Source organism: Amphiura filiformis, chromosome 15, assembly GCF_039555335.1.
Source record: "Amphiura filiformis chromosome 15, Afil_fr2py, whole genome shotgun sequence".
Classification (NCBI taxonomy): domain Eukaryota; kingdom Metazoa; phylum Echinodermata; class Ophiuroidea; order Amphilepidida; family Amphiuridae; genus Amphiura; species Amphiura filiformis.
The window spans coordinates 39,636,925-39,661,843 of record NC_092642.1 but is presented as its reverse complement, the minus strand read 5'-3'; the positions used below and the strand labels follow the sequence as shown (position 1 = coordinate 39,661,843).

Below are 24,919 nucleotides of genomic sequence, written 5' to 3'. Positions count from 1 at the left end.
ACCAGCCCGACAGGGCTTAAAATACATCAAGGCTGCAAACCTGGCAGAACTGAGACCGGAAACTTCCATAGCAAGGATTTGCAATTAATGGAATTCCAATATATAAGCGAATCGCTACTGAATTGCTGCTGAATATAGCAATGAAGAGGAGAGCCTGTCCTTCTCAATCAGCCAAAGGGAGTTTATTTCAGTATTTCAATACTTTTTATCAAAACTTCCTAATGGAAACTCCTAAATCATTTTTCCCTCCAATTTCTTGAATTAGAACTGGTGAAATGGGTCTTTTGGTGTGAGAGGAAAGTGTGGGGGTGTGGTGTGGGGTTGTATGACAGAAAGTTAATTTTGGTATTTTCATACCTTTTATCAAACTTTGAGAAGCTTGCTATCTACTCAAGATAGCAAAAGGAAAAAAAGTGAAAGAAAACATATCTTTCAAATTCATAAAGGGGAATAATCAAGAAAGTTTATTTTGGCATTTTCACACCTTTTACACCTGTTAGTAAACCATTTGGAAAATGAAAATCCCTTGCTGACAAATGAAGATAGCATCTTTGTGTGTGTATGAAAGTTCCCGCCACTCTGCTGGTGCCCAGCCTGACAGGGCTTAAAAAATATCAAAGGCCATAAGCTGCTCAGTAGGGCTGAGGCCGGAAACTCCCATAGCAAAGACATGGTATAAAATGTTGTGTCTCCTGGCAGAAAGTCTCAATATCTCATATTTGCATTCCAGAATGTAATGGTGTATTTTACACACAAATTAAAGTAAGATTTAAGAAATCTTGGTTGGTCTCAAGTAGGTCTGGTTCATACAAAAGCCACCTCCACAGGGCTCATTTGTTCTCAAAATTAAGAGCCTGTTTCAAACCCTACAATTAATTTGATCCCCACAGGGAGTATTTTTAAACATGACAGTTTGCAGCCTACAAGTGGCGCAGGGTCCATCAGTACAATGACTGTGACTACCCCTAACAGCTTCCCATTGCACCTGGGTGGGGTGAGGCAAGCGAGGCAAAGCGCCTTGCCCAAGGGCTTAACACGGTGGTGGGACGGGAATCGAACCCACGCACGCCGAGCAAGCTCTCAGATTATGAGTCCAAGGTCAGTAACCACTGAACCACCGTGCCCTCATAACATTGAATGTGGCATGACAAAATGATTTGTCCTGAAATGTGTCATGTGTATGCTGGGCCATTGTAAATTATACATCTTTGAATTCCCCTTTTTGAAATAATAATAAGAGAGATAAGTTCTATAGCAACCAATGCATAAGCATCTGGGCACTTTACCTTTAAAATACCAACAGCAAGCTTAACTACAACAAACATTTAATACAACAAAATAATATCAAGATTAAAGATGATATAGAATACAGTAAAATACTTCTTACACCTTGAATGTACACTATAAGGTAAAACATATTATATACAGGTACATACAAGATAAAAGCACAGTCAACTAGGTAAGCATTAACACAAAATGTGTTAATTTATGCATCGTGGAAAAAATCTTGAGCCATGTTTATTCAGTAATTTTATAGTATTTATAGCCAATAGGAAACCGCAATCCATATCTTGATGCTTTTGTTTGGGGTGGAGAGAATTCGCCATAGAAGTCGGATTAACTGCCATAGCAATAGAGGAATTCAATTTTTGAATAGATCGCCCTGCACTACAAGCAGATGGCTCTAATCACCTGTGTATGTCAGCAAACATAGAGTGAATACAATACCGCTCTTTTCAAAGATACTAATCTTACAGGTGTGAGTGATCAGCCTTTCTTTGACATCTATGGTTCAATGCATCGGTACCATGTGAACGTTATAGTGCAGGGCGATATAGTCAAAATTGTACTCCTCTATTGCAATGGTAGTTAATCTGATTAACTACGTCACTTCTACGGCGAATACACTTGTACATCTCTGATGTTCTCTTTTTATGTTTATACAATAACCATGAATCTGTTGAGTAAACTGGATATTTAGAATGGATATTTACACAAATATGATCATGAGATATATGTTACGTAAACAATAATATGCGATTTGCATAAAGAATAGGTTCCTATTTATATATGTGATGCAATCAAGCAAAATCAGTCGGAACTTGGAAATATTAGATTTTCAGTTTCTTATAGGATATTAAAAGCATTTACAATGCTGCATTTTGCAGAAAACCCCATGGAAATTGAACAACCAGTTCAAAAGATATGAGCAATTAAAGAGTTTCCAAAACAGGAGGAAACAAAAGGAAACAATTCCTTTGTTTGGCTCAAAATCACATTTCCGAGTTCCGACTGATTTTGCTTGATCACATCACATATTGGTTTTCACTGATCACATTGTCCCGTTTTAATCATCGAGCCAAACAAATGAGGTAAAACAAAGAAAATTGCTATTTCATTCCAGCGCCTATTTGATTTGTTTATTCTATTAGCTCACCAATCGTATGATTATTTGAGCGGAGCTTTACATACTAGCTGGGAAGATCGATGAATAGCGATATGCACACAATTAATGCTTCACTGATTCAATGATACACATGAGCTCGCATGCACAAGATGTGTTAGTCATCACTTGATCGGTGAACTTGGAATAAAACCGGAGATCAAGGCGTCGCTGTGGAGCAAAGCACATATTATGGCTTTAATCTGCAGTGTATTTTAGAATGGATTTCCCATTAGAAACTACCAGTGATCCATCAGGCGTCATGGACAAATCCATGCAATGTAATCCTCTGGTTATGCATTGTAGGAATTGGCCTGTAGGATTGTATTGGTGAATGTGGCCTGTGTTTAATATTTCCCACATATGCATGTTATCTCTAGCACCCACTGACATTGCAACATAAATGTTATCATTGTCATCACACACTATCCCACCTGGTAATACACGCTCACTTGTCATATCCTCGCTCTATCGTGGGTGTGAAGCTAAACCCATTGCCTGTGTTATCTACTGCTGATACCTTACTGTACACTGAACCTGATGGACGGGAATGAATCAGGATTTGATTCTTGCTATTGACAACCATGCTTGCACCATAACCTATTGGGCATTTGATCTTATTGACTACCCTACCATCAAGACATGTATGAATTGTGATAATATCCCTCAAACTATCACCCACCAATACCTGCCCTTCTCTATCTATGGCAAGACACTTATCCTTAAAAGATGGGTCAATATTTTCATCTGGTGTGAAGCAGTGGAGGTAATTTCCTTCTATGGTAAACACATGGACATATCCACATGAATAACTTACAACAAAGATGTATCCTAGTGGTGATACACATATGTCATAAACACCATTCATTTTCCTGTCAAAGTCTGTTTCAGTTGACACCAGTGGCATTTTGCATTTGCCATCACCATCAAGGAGAGATAGTTGTCTCTTAGAAGCCATGACCATGTCTCCATTTGGACAGTAGGCAGTGTGACAACACAGAAGTTGTTCCCCTTGATGTTCAGGATGGATTTCTCTCTCTAATGACCAGAAACCACCTAATGCTAGGGAAAGTAAAATATAAAAAAATGTTGTTTACGTTAGTTATTATTATTATCATTATCATTGTCATCATTATCATCTTTGTCATTATCATTCAGATAGTGTCACTATCTGATCCGCTATAGGCTTTCTAATAGGAGTGCATCATTATGTGTCGACCTATTTGTGGCAGGGGTTCAAACATATGGTAGTTTAACATGTATACATCCTGCCCTACTCCCACTGAACCTCTGAGCTCTGTGATATGCGAACTACACCAATATGTACCACATACACATGACCACATATCTTACACAGGGGTGTGTCTGTGTTGTGTAATTAGCATGGTATGGTAAAGAATGCATTGTACATAATGAAAATGATTTTTGCATGTGTGTGTATTAAATATACTCATGTGTATTGTACCCATGTTATGTGATAAGTGCACGGACATCGTGTGTGTCAAAATTATTGTGGCACACACATTCATACTTTCTAATGCTGAAACCTTTATTAGCATACTTTGTGCAGAGTATGATATAATTAGACATGCCTGTTTTTTTTCTTGTTAGAAGTTGTTATCAATTACAGTTTTTTTTCCATATATCTAAATTTACAAAATTGTGAGATTTTGCATGATGAGGGTATCAGATACAGTGTCACCTATAAGTGACATTATTATGCTCAGTTTTATTTTTATAAGAAAGTGATCTTTTTTGTTGCCAGGGGTAAATATTATTAATTATAAATCAACACTTAATTATTACTATGAATTTTAAATAAAATCACAAACATCATATTTTCTTTCTTGAAAAGTATTTTTATTGTGATAAACTTTGTTCTAATATTTGATTTAATATGCACGTAATTACTCTACATACCCTTTACAATTGATGTAATTGGTGGCCGTTGTTTGGGATCTTTATTCCAGCATTGCTGCATGATATCTGACAGATCTTTAGGGCAGTCGTCTGGTATGTATGGCTTGGCTCCATTGCCAACTTCAAAGACCACCCTGTGCCATTCCAAGTGTTGAAATGGTGGTTTTCTTGTGCAGATGGCTAGTAGCAGCATCCCATAGGCCCATATATCAGCTGGTCTTGAGTAGACAGCCCTTCCACGCTCATTCCCTACATGAATTTCTGGCGCCATATAGCGATAAGTTCCCTTCTGACTGGATGTTGTCTGAGACTCTTCTATCTCACGTGCAAGACCAAAATCACACAACTTCAAGAGGTTGTCTTGAAAGAGAAGGCAGTTTTGAGGCTTAATGTCCCTGTGCAGGTAGTTGAGTCTGTGGAGATATCTGATTGCAAGTGCTGACTCTCGTGCCCACTTTATCTGCAGCTGATATGGAAGAGGCTTTAATGGATCTTTTAGGTAATCATGCAGTGAACCATTAGGTGCATATTCCATCAGAATATGATGAACACCTGGGATTTCACAGATTCCAACTAAGTTAACTATGTGTGGATGATGTAGTCTGCTTATGACTTCAACCTCTTTCTTTGCTAACTCATAAAGTACTGTTTTGCTTGCAGCTTCTGTGTATCCTTTGTAGGGCTTTTTAAATGAGACGCGTCTGACAGACCCAAATCCGCCTTCTCCAATGGATTCATGGAAGTTAATATTACTAGCATCCAGTTTATCAACTGAAGCACCCATCTTGATGTATCTGAATTAAAAAAGTTTTAAAACAGTAATAAGAATCAGTGACGTAGCTGCCGGGGGGCAAGGGGGAAATTTCCCCCCGACCCGAAAAAAATTCACGGATTTGGGCCCCCGCCCCCTCCCAGTGCAGAGGAAAAAGATAGAGAAAGGAGAGAGGCGGAGAAGAAAGAGAAAGGGGAGAGAAGTGAGGGAGAGCAGATGATCCATCAATAGGCGCACACAGTTTCATATACTTATTCAGTATACCCTGTAGATCCAAGGATAGTAATAATTGTTGTTGACTTCTTGAAGGCAAACAAATGGAAAGGCGCTGAAATGCTTATTGCACAAAACACCTGCAAAAAAGCACCTATATGAGCAGAAAATTGTAAATTGGACAAGTAACATAAAAGGGCCAACTCAAAGAAAAGTCAAACAATTGGGTCCAGAAGGCTGTGTTTGACAAGTATCTTGTATTGCGCCGGGATAGCCACAAATTTGCAGATTTAGTCATTTACTGAGCTGTTTCCAATGTGCGGTGTCAAATTTTGATATAATTATTAGACCTACTCCTATCAAAGTGAATTTCCTTTTTTACTTAAAATATTATATAATGTTTGTATTTTCTCCATAAAAAATAATTTTGGGAGCCCGAATAAGGCAAAATTCTAATCAATATGCAAGGGTAAAAATGAATTCAAATGAAATTTTTTGTGCTCTTCACACACATATATAAAAAATAAAATTATGAGAACCACTTTATGACCGAAATTAGTAAGAAAAGTGCAAATTTTTCTCACAGAGCACACCAATTTCCCATTGCTAGCCTATGTTTCACAAATGCAAAACTTATAACCCTTTGCATTATTATTAATTTTTAAATATTAATAGACCATCCAAAAAGTAAAAAAACTAACACAAATAATATACTGCAGAAATGGGCGATTTCGTCCCTCCTTTTCCAAAAGTGTCTGAATCCTAGACAAAGAGCTCCGAAGGCAGGATCAAATGAAGGGTGAGAAATTTTGGTTTGAAATTTTCAGGCAAATATGGACATTTTTCCATCTAAAAATGAACATTTGTGGGCAATTTTTTTTTTCTTTTTTACTTCAGACCTTCTTTGATTAGTCGATTAATAGGGTGGTGGGGATGGGTGGGTTGCACCACTCATGACCTCACCTACCATGTCAGAGGCTCTGGAAGTTTTAATATTGGGGGGGTCAATATGAAGCATGCTTTGAGGTGCAAAATGCTGAAGGGGCTGAATGCAGGAGGGGTGGAAGCTTTTGAAATGCATACATTTTACATAAATTGTACCTAACATTATGAATTATATCTTAAAATTATGAATTTTACCCTAAAATTATGAATTTTACCCTAAAATTATGAATTTTAACCTAAAATTATGAATCTTACATTAAATTATGGGGGGGCTAGGGTACTTCCCCCTCAAAAATTATAAAAACTAGCGGGTACCCGCGCTTCGCGCGCCCCCCGATAGATGAGTAAACGGGAGCAGTTAGTAAACGGGAGCGGTTAGCATAAACGATGGAAAATGGTAATCATGACAATTGGTATCGATTTAACAGCTCATTTATTAGGGCCTACTCGGTCAGTGATGTGGTACAATTTGTTGCCTCCATTTTGCAAACGATTTCCTTTAGCATAATCTTTTGCATAATTTGTGTACCAAACACCCTTTTGACTTATTTTTGCTTTGTCTTTCCTTTTTTCTTTCAGTTTCTCTCTCTATCTCTTTCCATTTCTTGCTTTCCTGTAGTGGCGTGCGCAGCACATTGAAAGGGGGGGTTGTTCAGTTCCCCCGCATTGAGTCTGATTAGGAGTGTAAAGGGCAAATTTTTTTCCTTGAATCCCCGAATGACCAACAAAAGTGGGGGAGGGAATTGCCCTCCTTCCCCCCCTTTTTGCGTATACCACTGCTTTCCTGTTATTTCGTTCCATTTCTCTCCTTTTTATTTTCTTGCTTGTTCCCTTTCTTTCTTTCTCTCTGTCTCTCTCTCTAGCTCTTTCTTTCTTTCTTTTTTGTGTCTGTCTTTTTTTGTCTTTCCCATTCTTTCTTTTCGTTTCTCTCATCCTTTCTCTTTCTTGCTTTCATTCATTCATTCTTTCTTTCTTTCTTTCTATCTGTCTTTCTTTCTTTGTCTTTCTTTCTTTCTGTCTGTCTTTCTGTCGTTGTCTTTCTTTCTGTCTGTCTGTCTGTCTTTCTTTCTTTGTCTTTCTTTCTTTGTCTTTCTTTCTTTCTTTCTTTCTTTCTTTCTTTCTTTGTCTGTCTTTCTTTCTTTCCTGTATATATATGTACATTTGGGTTTCTGATTAACCTCATATTTGGCCATACTAAAAAGTGCCCATTTTTGCGGTTTTTTGTGCGAATTTGTTCCACTTTTGCACGCATGTATGTGGCCGTTTCTTTCTTTCTTTCGTTCTTTCTTTTAAATTTGTTTCTGTTTCATCAAGTAGGCCTATACTATAGCAACATTGGGTTTCAAGAAGGTTGAGTTACATAGGCGTAACTTCAGGTGGTGGGGTGGGGGAAATGGTAATTATGGCAATTGGTATCGCTTTTACCAGCCCAATAACGCGTGTTTGCATATTGGAATTTGACCAAAACACAAATCCATTTTGCGTATTTTTGGTAGGCCATACCTTTTTTTAACTTCTTTCTTGTCACTTCCCCTTCCTTTCTTTCGTTCGTTCATTCGTTCTTTGTTTTCTTTGATCTCTTTTCGACACATCCTTCCATCCTCACTTTCTTTCATTCCTACCCTTTCCCACCATTTATTTATTTATTTCTCACCAGGGCTCCTTGTCTTTAAACCTTTCTTTCCTTTCATTTCTTTCTTTCTTATTTTCCTTCGTTCTCAGTCCTTCTATCTCTCTTTACTTTTGCTCACGTCATTTCTTTACTTCTTTCTCATTTTCCCTCTCTGTATCTTTTTCCTTCTATCTATATCTCTTACGTTAGGTTTTTCTTTCCCTTTCTCCTACTCTGTCTTTCTTCCTCTCTAGGCCTACTCAAGTTATTTTTAAAGGCATCAAAACTCAAAATTTATTTTCAAATTACAAATTTACATACCTTTAAATCAGTTGCGTGTAGCGTGATATGGACAGGCATGTGCCTCCGATCGATCTGAAAATTTGAAAATTCCACAGGAAAATTGCCGAAAAACGGCGGCCATCAAGCCCCCCCCCCCCCATGGTCGGTGACCCCCCTCAATATGATGACATAACTGCTTAAAATCTTCTAACGGTTACAGCATTTACTGTCGCAATTTTCGTACCGTCTTGAGGTTGACGCGGTCTCGCTCGCTGGGTTGCTATGCATGTGTGCGTATTAATGTGCGTAGGCCTATAGCATGGCAACGAAATGACGGGCTACCATTGGTTGATCCACCAAATAAATGCAAATAATTATTTGTATTTATTAATTTATCTATGCAATTACCATTCATCTGGAAATGCTAGAACTTATTTATTTATCTATTTATTAATTTATTTGTCATCTATAATCTCTGACATGATACCGATGAATCGATCAGTTCCTCTTCAAAGTATCGATTATCGGCAAGTTCCTCTTTAATAGTATAGATTATTGGGGGTGCCAGTTGATTGTGCAAGTGTCAGAAGCAAATTCAATATTTATTTTTATTTATTTATTAAATACACTTTATCACTGGCACAGAATTACGAAAAATATATAATATAATTGCACATAAGTTACATCAAAAATTACACAATATTATGAAAGGAACAATATTTGTTTTAAAAAGTCCAGTGAATCCACTCTACAGCTCCAACACAATATCCGATCAACTTTTAATTTGGTTTGGTGATAGAATATGGTAGCTTTTTGTGCTGTATAATGTTTAATGTTATTTGCATATTTATGAATATTAATGAGCTTATTTGCATATTTTGCCTACATTATAACTAGAACAAAGGTGTGTAAATAATAAAGGTAATTTGTAAATTTATACAAGTAATAATTATGCAATTGAAGTCATTAATATAAATATGCAAAAACACTTGACACAAAACTATAGACCACTTGGCATCTGACGTCATTGCCCGGCAGTATGCGCGCGCATTATGGCAATTTCAATTGTTCTTTGCCCTGCAGTGTGCGTACGCATCGTAGTCTGCTAAGGGCACGTGCATTTTAAATCGCCCGCCACATTTGATATAGTACAGGAAAGCCATTGAACAGTGTAGCGGCTCGTTCGGGCATATCGATAGACGAGTCCCTCGCCTTTGTTGATAAACAGTGATGTCAAGTGGTCTATACAGTACAAATAACCAGACAGCCAAACAAACAACCATTCGGCTGGGTGCCGGTGATATGCCTAGCATAAGTCCCACATAAGTGTGGAGACCAAAAAAAAATGCATTTGGAAATTTTTATGTTTGAAATTGTATTTCACATGCAAACACTTACCTTATTTTCTACTTCCTTTTATGATAATTTCAAACTTAACCAATCTGGTCCATTGCTGTGGTATACATTGAAATTTGAAGATAGTGTATTTGTATTTTTTTGTAATGCGCAATGCTAATTTTCTGGTATTGCGCTATATTAAGCACGATTATTATATTATGTTAATATGTTATGTAGTGTCGCCCAAATGTAACCCTGATCAATGGCTAAAAAATTCTATTGACAAATATCCCCCAAATCTAAAACTTATTCTACATTTTGGTTCCAATAGGTGTGATATATTTCTCCATTAAGTTAAAAAAGGAATTTACTTACTAGACTTCAATGTTGTATGTCCTTATTAGTTGGCAAAGACATGACTTATCAACTCAAATTTAACCCAATTGTGTGAACAAGGTGCATATATGGTCGAATCCAACCAAAAGTGTCCACGGGCCAAAAATAAAAGTCCGAAATAAAAATGTCTCCACAATTTTTTCCTTTTGCCCATTGATTGATGACGTATTGGCCTTATAGGAACCAAAAGTGCCATTACTAATCTTGAAAAATAAATCCAGGACGTGTGATAGTAAATGTGATATCAAAACCCAATGTTACCTACGAATACCACTAGGATGCTTTCACTATCGCAATACTAATCAACCTAAAACAAATGGAATATTCCCATTAACGCTTTTTTTTTTTAATGTAGACCACAGGGTGTCAGGAAAATGCTAACTCAACCAGAAAATATTTGTTTTTATTTTTATAACGCGACCAATATGATATTATCAATTTATGCTAGTTTATTTTTGAAAATGAAGTTTAGGTCAGTTTCTGTATTTTACTTATCAAATGAGTATGAATCAATTTACACATTGTATAAGAACGAGTATGATATATGTTTTCAAGAATATCAGGAATTATACGCATACACCTAACGTTTTATACAATGAAAAGGTGAAGAAACCCGGGTATTCGTAGGTAACATGAGCGATTTAACAATATCTATATTGAGTTTATAGGTTTAAATTTTGCTATTATGGTAATGAATTAATAAAATGGTAGTTTTTAGATCCCTTCCAAATGAATAAATGCTATTACCTTAGATCAAAAATTTTTGATGCTTTTAGCAAGATTTTGACCACTTCATTTTGATATACAAGTAGTTAATCAGCAATTTTACATAACAAATAATTGTTGAATGAATCCGTATATGGGTAATAATAGTGTCCTGGGGTACCGCTTAAAGTTTTTGACAATTAATTTCCATTGGTAGGGACACTTCATTACACATGTCATGTATTATGTTGTATTCGTAAGTAACATTTCAGTATTTGTAGGTAAGAATTAGACTTTTGGTGGATATCGCAATCAAAACTTCATTTTATAAAGCACTTTGAATGTATTATTTTCTTTATATGCGTTTATTGATACTTTAGACCCTATCATGTATTAATAATGTCGGTTCTACAACGGTTGAAAGAGGATTGAAGTAAGAAACAAAGGCACTAAAGTGACTTTAATTTGCTTAATTGCACACAAATTGCTTAAAACCGTTATTGCAGACTTGTGAAGTCCATCTTGGAGTCAGTTACGTCTTGTGGCCTTTCGTTTGAGGGCAACTACAATTAGCTTTATACCAGGGTCCATCAATGTGTTGTCTAGATCATGAGACAATGAGAACAGTCGTTTTTCCATGGTATTCGTAGGTAACCTTAGCGAAAACGTCAAAAGTTACCTTCGAATAAATCAATTTGGACACAAATTACTAAGAAACCAGAAGGTCGGTAAACATTTAAAATGAAGCACACATGACAGTTGACAAATCCAAGTAGTTATCCCCTTCTAATCTTCTTTGAATCTGATTTTTCTTTCAAATGAGCAGACCGTCGTCTATTTCAGTACATATTTTTCACCAATTAAGCCGTATTCAGTTTTGCATGGTGGGCATGTATGTGAATTCGCAACTGTCATTGACATATGATTTGATAGCAAACATACAGGCCTTCGTTATGTACCAATATGGGCATTGGCATGAATGGCGGTGTTTCACAATACTGTCATGATGTCAAAGTGTATTAAGTAGGTAACATTCGGTTACCGAAATTTACCTACTGAATACTTGCTTTTATTGTTGACATCTCAGAAATATTTAAACGCAGGTTATTGAAACTTGGTAGAAATAAAGAGTGTATTACCCTGCACCTATTGCTTAACTATTGTTTACTATTCTCTCACTTTGTGGAAATGGCACAGCTTTTAACATGTATTCGGAGGTAATGCATATTTTTTACCAAACCTACCTTTGTGCCATTTAGAATTTCTGGCAGCTAAACACAATAATAAAGATGTCCGAATGCAATGCATTTCAGTATTGGACATATCAAAGCTTGTATCAATTGCGCATTTATTAGTGATTTCCATTTTTTACAGATATATCTAGTGCTATGAAAAATTGTATTCGTAGGTAATGTAAAAAAATACCACTCAAAAAATTATCACAAAAAATTCATAATTATGTACAAATAAGTGAAAAATTGAACAGTCAATCTTTGAATACACACCTTTCAGGAAATCAATTTAGATTCAATCCAATGACTTCTTTTCATAACTGATCTAGATGTTGTTAAAAATACCTTAAGAAATATTTTGAAAAAATGGGTAAAAATAGCATGTTTTGGGGTCTCTGTGTCTAAGTTTTTCACAGAAGGGGGTCTTATTATATATAGCGCGAAGCGTATGATCAAGGCGAATAAACACAATACAAAAACGAATGCCAATTGATTAATACTTTTAAGTTATGGCCCTGAACATGCCGTGTACACTTTTCGTTGGATTCGACCATATGGCAACACTGAGTTTGTTGAATTTGATATTCATTTTATGAAGGTGCCTTTGACATTGAGACTATTCATGAGTTGTCTCTTTGTTCCTCAATCACCTGTTTGCAAATGGGCTCGCTGAATTGGAAATTTCCCTGCTAGTTTATTTCCACTGCAGGGGACCATTTCACAAAATTCTAAAAATAAACTGCTTCCTATTATTTCAATATCTAAACTTGCTAACTCATATCAATCATGATCATGTAAATTATACACATCTGGAATTCCCCATGTTTTGTTAAAAGTGAGTTTATTGAAGTAGCTATTAAGCTACTTGCAGTTCGCCATTATGCACTATTATGTGGGAGAGCCTCGAACTGGCAGCATACATGAAAGGAAGAATTATGTAACCTTACACAGAACGTTATGACTAGTTCAATTCCCATTCATGTATGCTGCCAGTTCGAGGCTCTCCCGCATTATAGTGCATAATGGCGGAACCGCAAGTAGCTTAATAAAAGTTAAAGGATACCTATTTGCCTGTCAATTTAGAATGATTTAAATAGAATTCAATGAATTTCAGATATTATGCCTGATAGTAGGTATGTCACAGTGGCTGCACAATAATTCTGCCACACTGTGCATGCAAGCATAACAGTGAATTGAACAGGGCGCGCTTCAAAGTTGACCAATTTTAGAAAACATCATGTCAAAAAATGAATTTCCTCATAATGCTTCATTTATCCAAAATGTTTGAATTTTTAATATATGGTGTGTGAAGACTTTCCGAGGCTACCATCGGGTCCGCAAAAATGAAATATTGTTTTGTTTAAGAGCTACTGCCTGTTTTTATGGATTTTTGAAGATCACTCATAAATCAGTAAATATAGGCCTATTGAAATAAAGGGACCTACCACCATTTAGCTGAAATATTAATCTTTCTTAGCATGTAAATTATTTCCGTCGACAACGAATGAAGCACTTCCCTTGCCTTGAGTAAAACTAATTAAAAACAAAACATTATCAAAGAAATTTTTAGGGAGTAATTTTCCAAACCACAATAGCTCTAAGCCATTGTGTGTGTCCAAGGCCATACTATTTTTGTATATGCGATACAGTAGAATGGCTGTTCTTTTTACCATTTGTCTTCCCGTGTTAATCCAGATAACAAAATGTTAATTTAAAGTCTCATTGCAAATGAATTTTTATTTTTACTTTTCGGATTTAGCTTTGAGCAATGGTGACACATGCCATGTTTACAGAAAAAAATGAAAATTCTATTCCAGACATCGTCAAAATGTCAAACTTTGTATTTTTTTGTCTTATATTTAAGTAATTAACTGCAGTTTCTTTAATTAACTGCAGTTTCTTTATTCAACATCATAACAGGTTCATACTTGACAAATTTATGGTGAATGGATAGACTTTCATTAAATATTGAAAAACCCCAAAACTACTCATGCCTAATTTATATAATAATATCATGAATACATAATTAGCTGTAATTAGCTAATTTGCATAATTAATTACTTTTTGTGTATTTTTTGTTATCAATTGAAATAACTTTGTATACATATGTGTGCAAAAAAACCGCACCCTGATATCATGTACGGTTTTCTACTTGCATCAATTTTGCATATTAATTAGCTGAACTTAGTCATTTTTTCACCTTTAATTTGTCTGCAGATTGGCTGAAATAGCTAAAATAGTATATTTGGTTAATTTATTATAATTATTCAATGATAGATTTTTAAATTTTGTTTTCTTTAACGAAGTACGGAAAGATAGTATAGGCATTTAACCTGTGATAATTAAATTAACGCTGCTTTTTCAAGCAAGGGTCCAAATAAACCTTCAAAATCTCAAAATGTGCCAATTTTTTCATTATAGCCATTTGTGGCAGGTTTTAATTCCATTTACGAGCATCTTAAAATTGACACTACATCACAATGCATTGACCGATTTCAATTCCGTTTTTTGATTTTTGATTCTTTAATAAAGCTCATTTATGTAGAAACATTAAATAACGTGTTTCTGCTGCGCTTATTTTTGGGGTGATATGCCTACTGATAGTAAGAACTTTTGACACATGGGAGATATTTATATTTTAGGGATCGTCAACATTACTGAATATTGTAGGCATGAATGTAAATGACCATGTTTGATATTAAAATTGAAATGTTTAAAAGAAATATTTGTTCATTTGAAATATATTTATTGTGTACAATTGAATAAGAATGCAATATTGACTAAACTTTTGAGTGAATTACAACAGAGGTAGTGTTTATCAGCTCTTTTCAAAAACTTGCTATTTACTCGGGATAGCAAAAAGGAAAAGTGAAAGAAAATATATATCTTTCAAATTCTAAAAGAGGGGATGATCAAGAAAGTTTATTTTGGCATTTTCACACCTTTTATTCAACCAGTTGGAAAATCCCTTCAGCTGTCTAACTTTCAACTTCACATTTTAATCATCGGATTATGCTATCTACCACTTTGCCCTTAAAGCAAGTAAACGTGCAGGTAAACTTTCTTGATCATCCCCTCTTTTAGAATTTGAAAGATATATATTTTCTTTCACATTTCCTATTTGCTATCTTGAGTAGATAGCAAGTTTTTGAAAAGAGCTTATATAAAAGGTATGAAAATACCATTATAAACTTTCTGTGGTCATACACCACACCCACATAGTCCCCCTCACACCAAAAGACCATTTTATCAGTTTTGATCTATGAAATTGGAGGAAACCAATTTTTTTTGTTATTAATTTTTCTGCTATCTTCGGTAGACAGCCAAGGATATTTTCACTGGTTTGATAAAAGGTGTGAAAATGCCAAAATAAACTTTCTCTCTCATCCCCCCTTTTAGAATTTGAAAGATATTTTTTCTTTTACTTTTTTCTTGTTATCTTGAGTAGATAGCAAGCTTCTAAAAGTTTGATAAAAGGTATGAAATACCAAAATAGAGTGCCCCACAAAAAAATGGAAGAAAAAAGTGCCTCTCTGACAAAAAATGAAAGAGAAAATCTGAAGAGCAAAGGAAAAGAAAAGTAAAAGGGGCAAGGAGCCCCTTTTCCACCAAACAATATGTATGTATGATGCAACTGCAATATTTTTCGTCTGTGCCCACAAAATTTTACCCCTCCCAACCAAGAAAGCTGGCTATGCCCCTGCCCTGATGATACTGGTGCATCATAAGTACAGCTTGTGGCTGTTTATTCCAGAATCTGATTTGTGATGAAGACATTTTGAAGAGTTAAAAGTTTTGCTCTTGTTACATTGTAGACAGTTTTTAAAATTTTTTACCCAAGCAAGGTAAATTTAATCTCACATGAAATTTTCCTGACTCATGAGCAACACTTCAGCACTGATGATGGCTAGTTCATAGTATACAAATATATACTGCCATGAAAGGTTCTGGTTAAAACTATGGGCCCGAGGTGAGATCAATACAGCCCCGAAGGAAAATAGTATTAATTGATCTCAACGAGGGACCATAGTTTTAACCAGAACTTCGAATAAAAGGCAGTATATATTTGTTTTATATACTTCATTAATATGTTCTTTGTTCATTGATTGGTTAAAAGAAATTTATTTGACGTTTTGACTCTCCAGCTTCTATCCTGAGTGAACAGCACGACCAATTTAAACACAACCTATATTTTGCCCTTCAAAAAAATCGAATAGGCTAAAATTGGGCTAACCAATTACAGCAGCGTGAAATCACGCTATGGCGGTTTCGCGTGCCTGAACACTTCCGTCGCATTGAATGCGTGCACGCGGAAGGCATGGTCAAAAGTACTATTTACGGCTTGGAGGTACTATTTACAGCTCATCCGGGACATTGAAAATACTATTTACGGCTTAGAGGTACTATTTACGGATAGGTCATGTGATCCACTTTTAACCAATCAATGAACAAGAATATATTAATGAAGTATATAATACTGTATGACATATTACAGCTAATCAGGTCATGTGATCTGAGAAATTAACCCAAAACCTCTAAAACCTCTAAAAGTCGTTCTCCAGGTCCCGTTGTCTTAAAAGGAGGTAACGTAGAGCGTGTGTCATCATACAAGTACCTTGGCATCATGATAGATGACAAACTGAACTGGCATAAACATTTTGATCACATGGTTAAAAAACTGAACTCTCGCATGTATTGTTTCAGGAAACTGAATTTCTTTCATGTTAATTCTCGTATTCTCGCTTTGTTTTATGATTCAGTTGTAGCAAGTGTTTGGCGATATTGTTTACTTTGTTGGGGAGGGAACATTACCATAGGGGACAGACAGAGGGTGGAAAGGGTAATTAAAGAAGCTAGTAGAATCATAGGCTCACCACGACAGGCTTTCGAGACAGTGTATACTGATATTTTGTTGAAAAAGCTCACCGATGTGATGGAGGATCCCCAACATCCACTCCACCATCGCTTGTCATATCACCATAACTCAAAATCTGGTCGTATGCAAGTGCCGCGTGCAAATACAGACAGGTACCTGAACTCATTTGTTCCTCAAGCTATTTTTTATCATAACTTGAAGTACCGTCGTTAATTTATGTTTTCATTCCATTTCTAGGAGTACCCTTGAATTACATTTTGCTTATAATAACTGTTTTTGTATAATGCTGTTCTCTAATATAATGTAGTTTTATGATCTCATATGTGCATGTAATTTCCAGAAATGGATTAATAAAGTTTAACTTAACTTGACTTGACTTGAAAACCCTTGACCCAATGAACCTTTCATAAGCTGTTAGTAGGGGGTGGTGCTGTGTCTTTGTGGCAATTGGTTGGGAGGCTGCTATGTGTACAGTATCCTTGAAACCTCATTGGTACCATACCACTAAATCGTCGGAACATTTGATGTTTTGAAGATCAAATTTCTGTGAATTGAACATGAGGCTGAAAATGCATGATACGTTTCATAGCTCATGTTATGTACTTGCTTACTCCTTCTCCCTCCCTGGAAAAGCTTGGAAACAATGTTGGAGCGGACATTGAGCGCAACCACCTTTCAATATTTTCAGCATTCAACATGGAATAAGAGGAGCAGGGATGCATGAAATAAACAAAATGTCCAAGCTTTTCACGCAGGATTGCAGATTCAGTGTCCAAAATGTTGACTTTTTTTGGGACCAAAGTGGATTTTGATCATCTCCTACTGACAAGGATGCTCATTTGTTTTTGGAAACGTTTTTTTCAGAGATTGTAGTGATGCAAGCAATTATTTGATCATTTTTAAATTTTATGTATTTTTTCTTTCTTTCTTTCAGGTTGAATATGTGTGTAACTCCATTTAATACATCCACTGAAATATCTGATAGTTATGTCACTGATGTGAGAACAGGTGTGGCTAAGATCATGCAAAACCCAACAGCCAAAGCTGATGGCATGGTAAGATATAAGGCAACTAGAAAACCACACCACTCCACGCCATACATAAATTCTCCCAGTCACATTTCCCCAATATGAAATTTAAAAAAAGTAAAATTTTAATTTTAATTCTTTGGCAGAGGCGGGGTTCGAACTCACGGCTCACCGCTTTGGCTAGTATCACGTATACCATACGTCCAGCGCCTTAGACCGCTCGACCACGAAGAACTTGATAGTGCCATCGTGAAAATTTATACCTATAATATTAATAAATCGCAACTTCATTTCTGCATCATATTTTGGAATTTTATCTGCTTAAAACATTAATGTGTATTATAATAAAGCTACCATTATTTATATTGTTGAATTCTCAAGCGCATAGAGACAATTAATACGAGGGTCCTATGAATAGGCCTACATACACAATACATAAAATCGATTTTGATATCGGCCATGTGCTCTGCTGTGCATGTGGTTTCCTGCAGTGGAGGAAGTTGTATTACGAAGTGCATCCGAACTCCATTTTGAAGCAAATGATTTTGACAAGGCATTGGATTGTTCCAGTTTGCATCCTAAATCCACATTAGACCCCTAATTTTATTTACAAAATCAAAAGATTAGATTATCATAACAACAAAACAGTAATCTTTTGTCGGGTCTAATGTGAAAATTACATTAAAAAAATGTAGTTTTTACAGAATTAATTTTCACTTAATTCCAAAAAAAAAATGGCGTATATAAGATTGAAATAAATTCTCTACCTTCAATACTAGATCAATTGTGACGCAAGTTGTTATCAAAAATTGTTGTGATAGATGTACAGTTAATATTCATATTATCCATTACCTATCTGATGGTACAGTTTTTACACAGAAAATATTTATTTGAAAAACCTGCCACTCGGATTTTTCCGGAAAGGTCACAGGGTCGCCGTGACCTGTGCAATAATTAAAATTAAAATTTTTCTTATTCTAACAGCAAGCGTTTCTAGAATATATTATGGCGAAATGTGGTGTACAAGAAAACCTAGCCTGGGACACTGGCCATTGAGGGCACTCTTATTTCACCAATTAAAAAAGTCTTAAACAATCTTAATCAATCTTAAACTTGTGTTAGTTACGTGGTCCTCTCGTCGAAATATTGGTTCACGGGCCCTTAATTTTCTTGTTGTTTAAGGCTCAAATCAATAGTTGGTTAAAACTTTTAACCAATAAATGCATATAGCACTTTAACCAGCTTCAAGTATAAGTGCTTAACCAACTAGGTTGTTTAAGGTCTTTTAATCAATATTTGCTTAATAACTCTAAGTAGTAGATAAAGGGTGAGAAACAGACCATTACCATAGATAATCGGTGTCTTGTTGAGGTATGGTGAGCATGTTAGTCGCCGGAAGGCGAGACCCAAGGGTCGAGCCCCGAGCGACTACAACATGCAACCATACCTCAACAAGACATCGATTATCTATGGTAAATGGTCTGTTTTGAACCGCTTATCTTATATATCTGATGAGCCAAAATAAACGAATTTGTTGTTATGGTTTATTCATTTTCCAAAAGACAAACTGGAAAAGCTGATATGATTATCTTGTGTAAGTTTAGGGTTTTCCAAAATAAAAACACACCGAGACAGTGTAATATTCTTCCCGTGTGTCCTGCGTTCGAGTCTCTGAGTCTTATCAAGTATCAATTGCAAGTGATTTAATCAAATCAATACAGCATTGATTTTAACGGAGATTCTATTCAATTCATTTGTGGTCCTGTCCCACTCGATAGCCTTATTTAATTCTTATTATTAATTCTTTATACATATTCGTAATATTAATAATGAATATGTAAATAGTTCAAAGGTCAAATTACCAAAGTGGGTGTGTTTTACCTAGACATGACGGTAACTCATTTAACACCATAGAATTTATATTTATCTTTAATATACTTATAGAACAAATGTCCTGAACCAAATCAATGCATATTCCTTGGTACCCTCCTCGACCTATTTTGGTTGGGGTTAGGCCTCAGATTGTTGTAGTTTTTCTACATCTAGTCTTGTGGCTTGTAATGTACTGCATTTTAGGTGCAAAATATCCTTGGTTGAACTTAATTTGTAAGACCTCATGGCTCTTGTTTTGTTACCTACTTTGTCGGAATCTGTGTTTGTTGGGAGAGGGGGGACAAAGGTAGATTGACATCCTCGTCCTAATTATACAGGCTTTAAGAGACATAATACAAACTAATTTGCATTATTCAATAAAGGTGTTTTTGGTGTCATTCAATACACACAAGTATTGTCATTCAATACACACAAGTATTGTTTACCATCTTCATTTAAATCTAATATGCATAAACTTGCATAATAATTTATGCTGATCGTGTAAAATATATTAAACTTTGATGCATTTTAAGTTTGTTGAAATGTCCAAAAGTCAAATAATGTGGCCAGTGTTTCTAAATATGAACATGTACTTCTCCTGTTCAAAATTTATTGACCTGACCAAGATTATCTTGACCTGACCAGATTATCTTGACCTGTCCAGATTATCTTGACCTGTCCAGATTATCTTGACCTGTCCACATTACTTGATATAATCAACAGTTGACCAGACTTTGAACAAAAGAAATACAATAGATAATGGAACAAAAGAAGAGGGCTAGACGTATATACTGAGATAATGATTTATATGTTCTATTTTATCTAAGGATTGTTTAAGAAATACAACTGCTTAATCAATGGTTGTATTGGATTTAATTATGATTGGGACTTTCTTTCTTTTTTTAAAAATTTTATACTGAAACATAATTCATGATAGATTTGAAGTCATCAGATCTTGGTCAACTGTGAGATTCGTTCAAAAATACAATTTCATGCATAAAGTATTTTGGTTTTTTTTTTTTTTTTAACCCGCTATGTATCTATCAATGTATCTGTTTATAAAATTATAATCTAGTAAGCTTTTCTCTCTCGCATGCATTACGATACAATGCTAAAATACAATACATCAACGCTAATAAATTCACACACTCGACACGGTATCCAGCATACCGATACTTCAATGCATCTCGTCTACATTGTAAGCTATTGTGCGTATGCCCAAAACTGAACATCGCGGTACACACATTGGTGATATACATGTACCGTGCATGTAGAACAGTACAGTACAGTATCGCTAGAATGTCAATCCCAATGACGTTGTTAAATCTAGCAAATGGACGCATCAATATCCATCCTTTATGTCTCAACGATGTCTATGCATAACTTATCAAGCGAATCTCGAGTTTGGTGCAACCTGATTGACTCAAACCTACCTATTTGAGCGAAGTTTCAGTAGACCATAAGCAGCACGACCAGCATTCACTCGTGGCCGCCATTTGCTTTTGTCATTTTAAACAATAATTGGTTAAAATTCTGTGGCGCGAGATGTATCGTTAAACAGGTAAAGTACAATTCCACTATACATTACACAGTTTAACGCCTTTTAACGTAACAAAAAATAACCACCTTTATACACTCGAGTTTAACAGTCTTTTAACATACGTTAAACTTTGCAGATTAAGCGCAAAATCACGCCTTTGACCATTAATTGTTTAAAAATCTTAAACTTTTCTTCTTATACTTGGCGACTGTTAACTGCCGGAACAAGAGTGGGGCTGTGCAATAATTATGAGCCCTGGTGGGAGGATAAAATGGGGGGAGATTTTGGTGAGCGAAAGTGGGAAGGGAGCCATTTTGGCAAGCCAAGAGGGGGTAGCAATTTTGGCACACATTCATGGGGCACCTTTTAAATAAAACGCTATAAAAAGGCTTAGGAAAACAGTAAAGAAACGCTTAAATATGCAAATTTTTTTTTTTGCAAATTGGGGTCCCCAAAATTTGGCATGTGCAAAGGGGGGGTGCAAAGATTTTTTGACAGGCTGAGATGGGAGGGGGCAAGCAATTTTGGCGGACCAAGAGGAGGGGGCAAGCAATTTTTGGCGAGCCATTTTAAATTTTACCCTCCGGGTGGGGCTCATAATTATTGCACAGCCCCTGACCAGGGGGTATTATGTGTGACCAAAGATTCATGTTAAAAAGAAGTCTTTTTTCATGATCACGGTACGAATATTATCATGAATATATGGTATCTAAAACAAGGAAATTTATGAAAAAGGGAAAACTTGCACTAATAATGTTATAGTCAACATCTGTTAATTTGATAGGAAAAAATGCAGATACTGCACATTTTAATAAATGTTTAGGGTCCTTTGAGACAATTGTCAACAGAGTGCAACACTATCATAAGTGCAGTAGAATGCAATAGCTGCCATTTGCAACATTTGTACTTACTTTTAACCAATAACACCAAAAACACCCAACTACATGTAAAGGTGATATCTTGGGGTTAGTTTAGTGGCCATCAGGAAAGAATACAGAACATCAACACTTTATAATGAGCATGATCAGGGGATTTTGCTGCAAACAATAGGTGTTTTACAAAAGGCAGCTATTATATTCTACTGCACTTACGATAGTGTTGCACTCTTCCAACAAAATGTAGCATGGCATAAAGGTTAAAAGCTATGAACTTTAGGATTTTAATCAACTAGGACAGCACTTAAAAGTGTTGTCCCAGTTGTTATGACGGGTTTTAGAGTCAAGAAAATGAATAATTTACTTGTTTCTAAGAGGGTAAAATAATTTCAATGCTTGTTTTGGGTAGGAAGTTGAACTAGTTTTTTTTCTGAAAGAGGCTATGACCCTAAAAATCATTGAAAATCTGAAACATCCCCATGGAAACATCTGGTAAAAATCTGATAAACCTATTTTGAAAATGTTCAGTCAAAATGAATCCACTTTAGGCTTTAAAAAAATGCCTTTTTAATGTCATACAGCTACAAAAAAATCTTGGTCAGTCAGGCCAATAGAACAGGGTGTTTTTTGTCATCTAAACAGGATTTTTCATTCCACTTCATCTGGATTGAGAGCACTTCCTGAATAGGAGCAATTCCATGCATCATTTCGCAACGCGAAGTTTGCATATGCAAATTACTGGAAATTAGGGTGGTTTGGAATAGTTTCTCCTACCTTATAATCATTCATTTGCCAAAATAGTTTCCATTATGCTATTCACCTACACGTTTGGCTGCTGCATTAAAAAGAAATTCTTATGCAAACTTTGTGTTGCGGAATAATGCGCTTGTAATTGCCCATAGACAGAAACCTTGGGCTTCTAACTTCTTGCCAATGTCTATCAGTCAGGGTTTTTTTTTTTCAAATGATTTTAAAAATCACCATAATCTGTAAATATTTAAAAAAAAAAAAACAAATCTTTCCTGAAATTTTCATAATTTGGTCAGCATTCATTTCTTAAAATCTGTGTGGGTCGGGGCCCGCAGAGCAGGGTTTTGTTTTTTTGTCGCCTAATAACATTTTTTTTTATTTACAGGGAGCCATCTATGGATCAGCTGAGAAGATTCCAGACAAATCAATTGTAGATGATTTTGTCACTGGTTACATGGATTCATACTATGATACAACACAACCTACCAAAGCCTAAATAAAGACTGATGACAGCATGGGGACAGCTTGCCCCCTGTTTACCTCCCAAATGAGTTGACAATTTGTAAAGTGGAACCTTGTTAACACAAAATTGTCAGGGCCTCAGAATTTTGTGTTATAAAGTATAAAACTTAGCATTTTGTGCTATCAGGAAGTTGTTACGGATTTTGTGTTATTCCACTGTACGTGCTTCAATAAATGATGGCCATTTCAACCCTAATTTAGCCCTCCTGTTGATGTTGGCATATTTGTGAAATTTCAATTAATCCTGTTACGTCAAGTCTTCTACAGCACCTAATTTACGGCACGATCTTCTCCATGGGGGAGTTACTATAATTATTACCTTCTACAAACATTAGGCTATCATATTCTGAAAACACCAATGGTTTAACATACTTGGTTCTAAAGTTCTCAAGTTTTGTAATGTCTATTTTCTTTTGCAATGCTCCATAGTTTTGCCTTTATCTCAATTTCAAATTTGCTGCCTTTGGCACCCATGTCACAATTTAGTTCCATTCTGTATATCAAAGGTATGAATGCAAAACTTGGCCAGGGTCAGTCTGAGATAAGTTATAAGAGACCGATACGGACACACAGTTGTGAATTAGGCGTCCTTATACCACCATAATTAAATGATCTTGTAAAGTTTTTTTTTTTTTAATCGCAGGAGCGGATCACAATTATTAATTTGCCTGAACCAATTGAAGAAACAAATTATACATGCATGTATTTTGTAGCTGACAGTTTTGTCAACGAACCACTGACTTTTTGAAAGATTGTTGTGATGATCCAACAGCTGATGACTGGCAGGAAGTTATGTCACATCAGATGACAATATTAGTCTTACTTGCAGTCTCCAACTGTGGATAATGAACATGACTCCCGATGGTAGATTTCCTTGTCTCTGTCTCCAACTCCTCACCCCATCTGATCCATTGTGCTCTTTTATCACTCTCTAAAATTGTTGACTTTCCACTGTATGCAAGATGAACTTCCCGCCAGTCATCAGGTGTTGGATCATTACAAGAGTTACAAGTTTGAAACATTTAGTGGTTCACTGACAAAACTGAGCAAGGAAATAGTAAGATTTTTCAACTGGTTTTGACAAATTAAAACTTTTTCATATGGAAGATACACATTTTTTTCCAAAAAAGACTTAATTTTTGAGGTCTTCAAGGAAAAAAAATGTGAAACTTTAATACGAAAAGTAAAATTTTTTAAATGATCATCGGCTTTTCCTCAAAGCTACATACACTTGTAGTTTATATCATCAGATTTATATATTTTACTTTGAGGACTGTTAAATATCAAAAATATCAATTTTTAATAATTTGCCATACAATTTGTATTATATCATGCATTAAAAAAAATCTTACATCATTTGATATCTGAAGGACATTCTTTGTATTCAGAATGCAATTCAATATGTCTGATGTGCTCTTATGCCCCACAAAAAATTTTTTTTTTTTTGCAAAGGTGGGTGACCGACCCCTTAAAAGAGAATTTTTCTATCACTGGACCCAACACATTTACAAGCTAAAGAATTCTAAATATTTTATTGTACGCATAAAATTGTATGAAAATATTAACAAGCTCCATAATTATTAACGCAAGAATCTGTA

General features: G+C 35.5%; 2 protein-coding genes across 3 annotated transcripts in view; one reads left to right on the top strand and one right to left on the bottom strand.

The window, feature by feature from the left end:
- Positions 1-24,919, top strand: part of LOC140170948 (sphingosine-1-phosphate lyase 1-like) — a 45,227-nt gene extending 20,308 nt beyond the window's left edge. The window contains 2 exon segments of the mRNA XM_072194142.1: positions 17,669-17,789; positions 23,185-24,919. Of these exon segments, the coding sequence (XP_072050243.1) occupies positions 17,669-17,789; positions 23,185-23,295 (232 nt within the window). The 3' untranslated portion in view covers positions 23,296-24,919.
- On the bottom strand, positions 1,475-10,232 carry LOC140171622 (uncharacterized). 2 transcript variants are annotated; one of them, XM_072194909.1, is made up of 4 exons: positions 9,901-10,232; positions 9,586-9,640; positions 4,364-5,157; positions 1,475-3,505 (listed from the first exon to the last, which is right to left on the bottom strand). In XM_072194909.1, exons 3-4 carry the CDS (start codon positions 5,145-5,147, stop codon positions 2,892-2,894), a joined length of 1,398 nt encoding a protein of 465 aa, XP_072051010.1. In that variant the 5' UTR covers positions 5,148-5,157; positions 9,586-9,640; positions 9,901-10,232; the 3' UTR covers positions 1,475-2,891. The 2 variants fall into 2 exon arrangements, with proteins under 2 accessions (XP_072051010.1, XP_072051009.1); XM_072194908.1 differs by lacking the exon at positions 9,901-10,232 and having other exon boundaries at positions 9,586-9,880.

Excerpts from the sequence above, each read along its gene's own strand:
- LOC140171622 (XM_072194909.1), bottom strand. The coding sequence starts at position 5,147 with ATGGGTGCTTCAGTTGATAAACTGGATGCTAGTAATATTAACTTCCAT. Across the intron at positions 3,506-4,363 it reads AATTACATCAATTGTAAAGG|CATTAGGTGGTTTCTGGTCA; the intron begins GTATGTAGAGTA and ends TACTTTCCCTAG.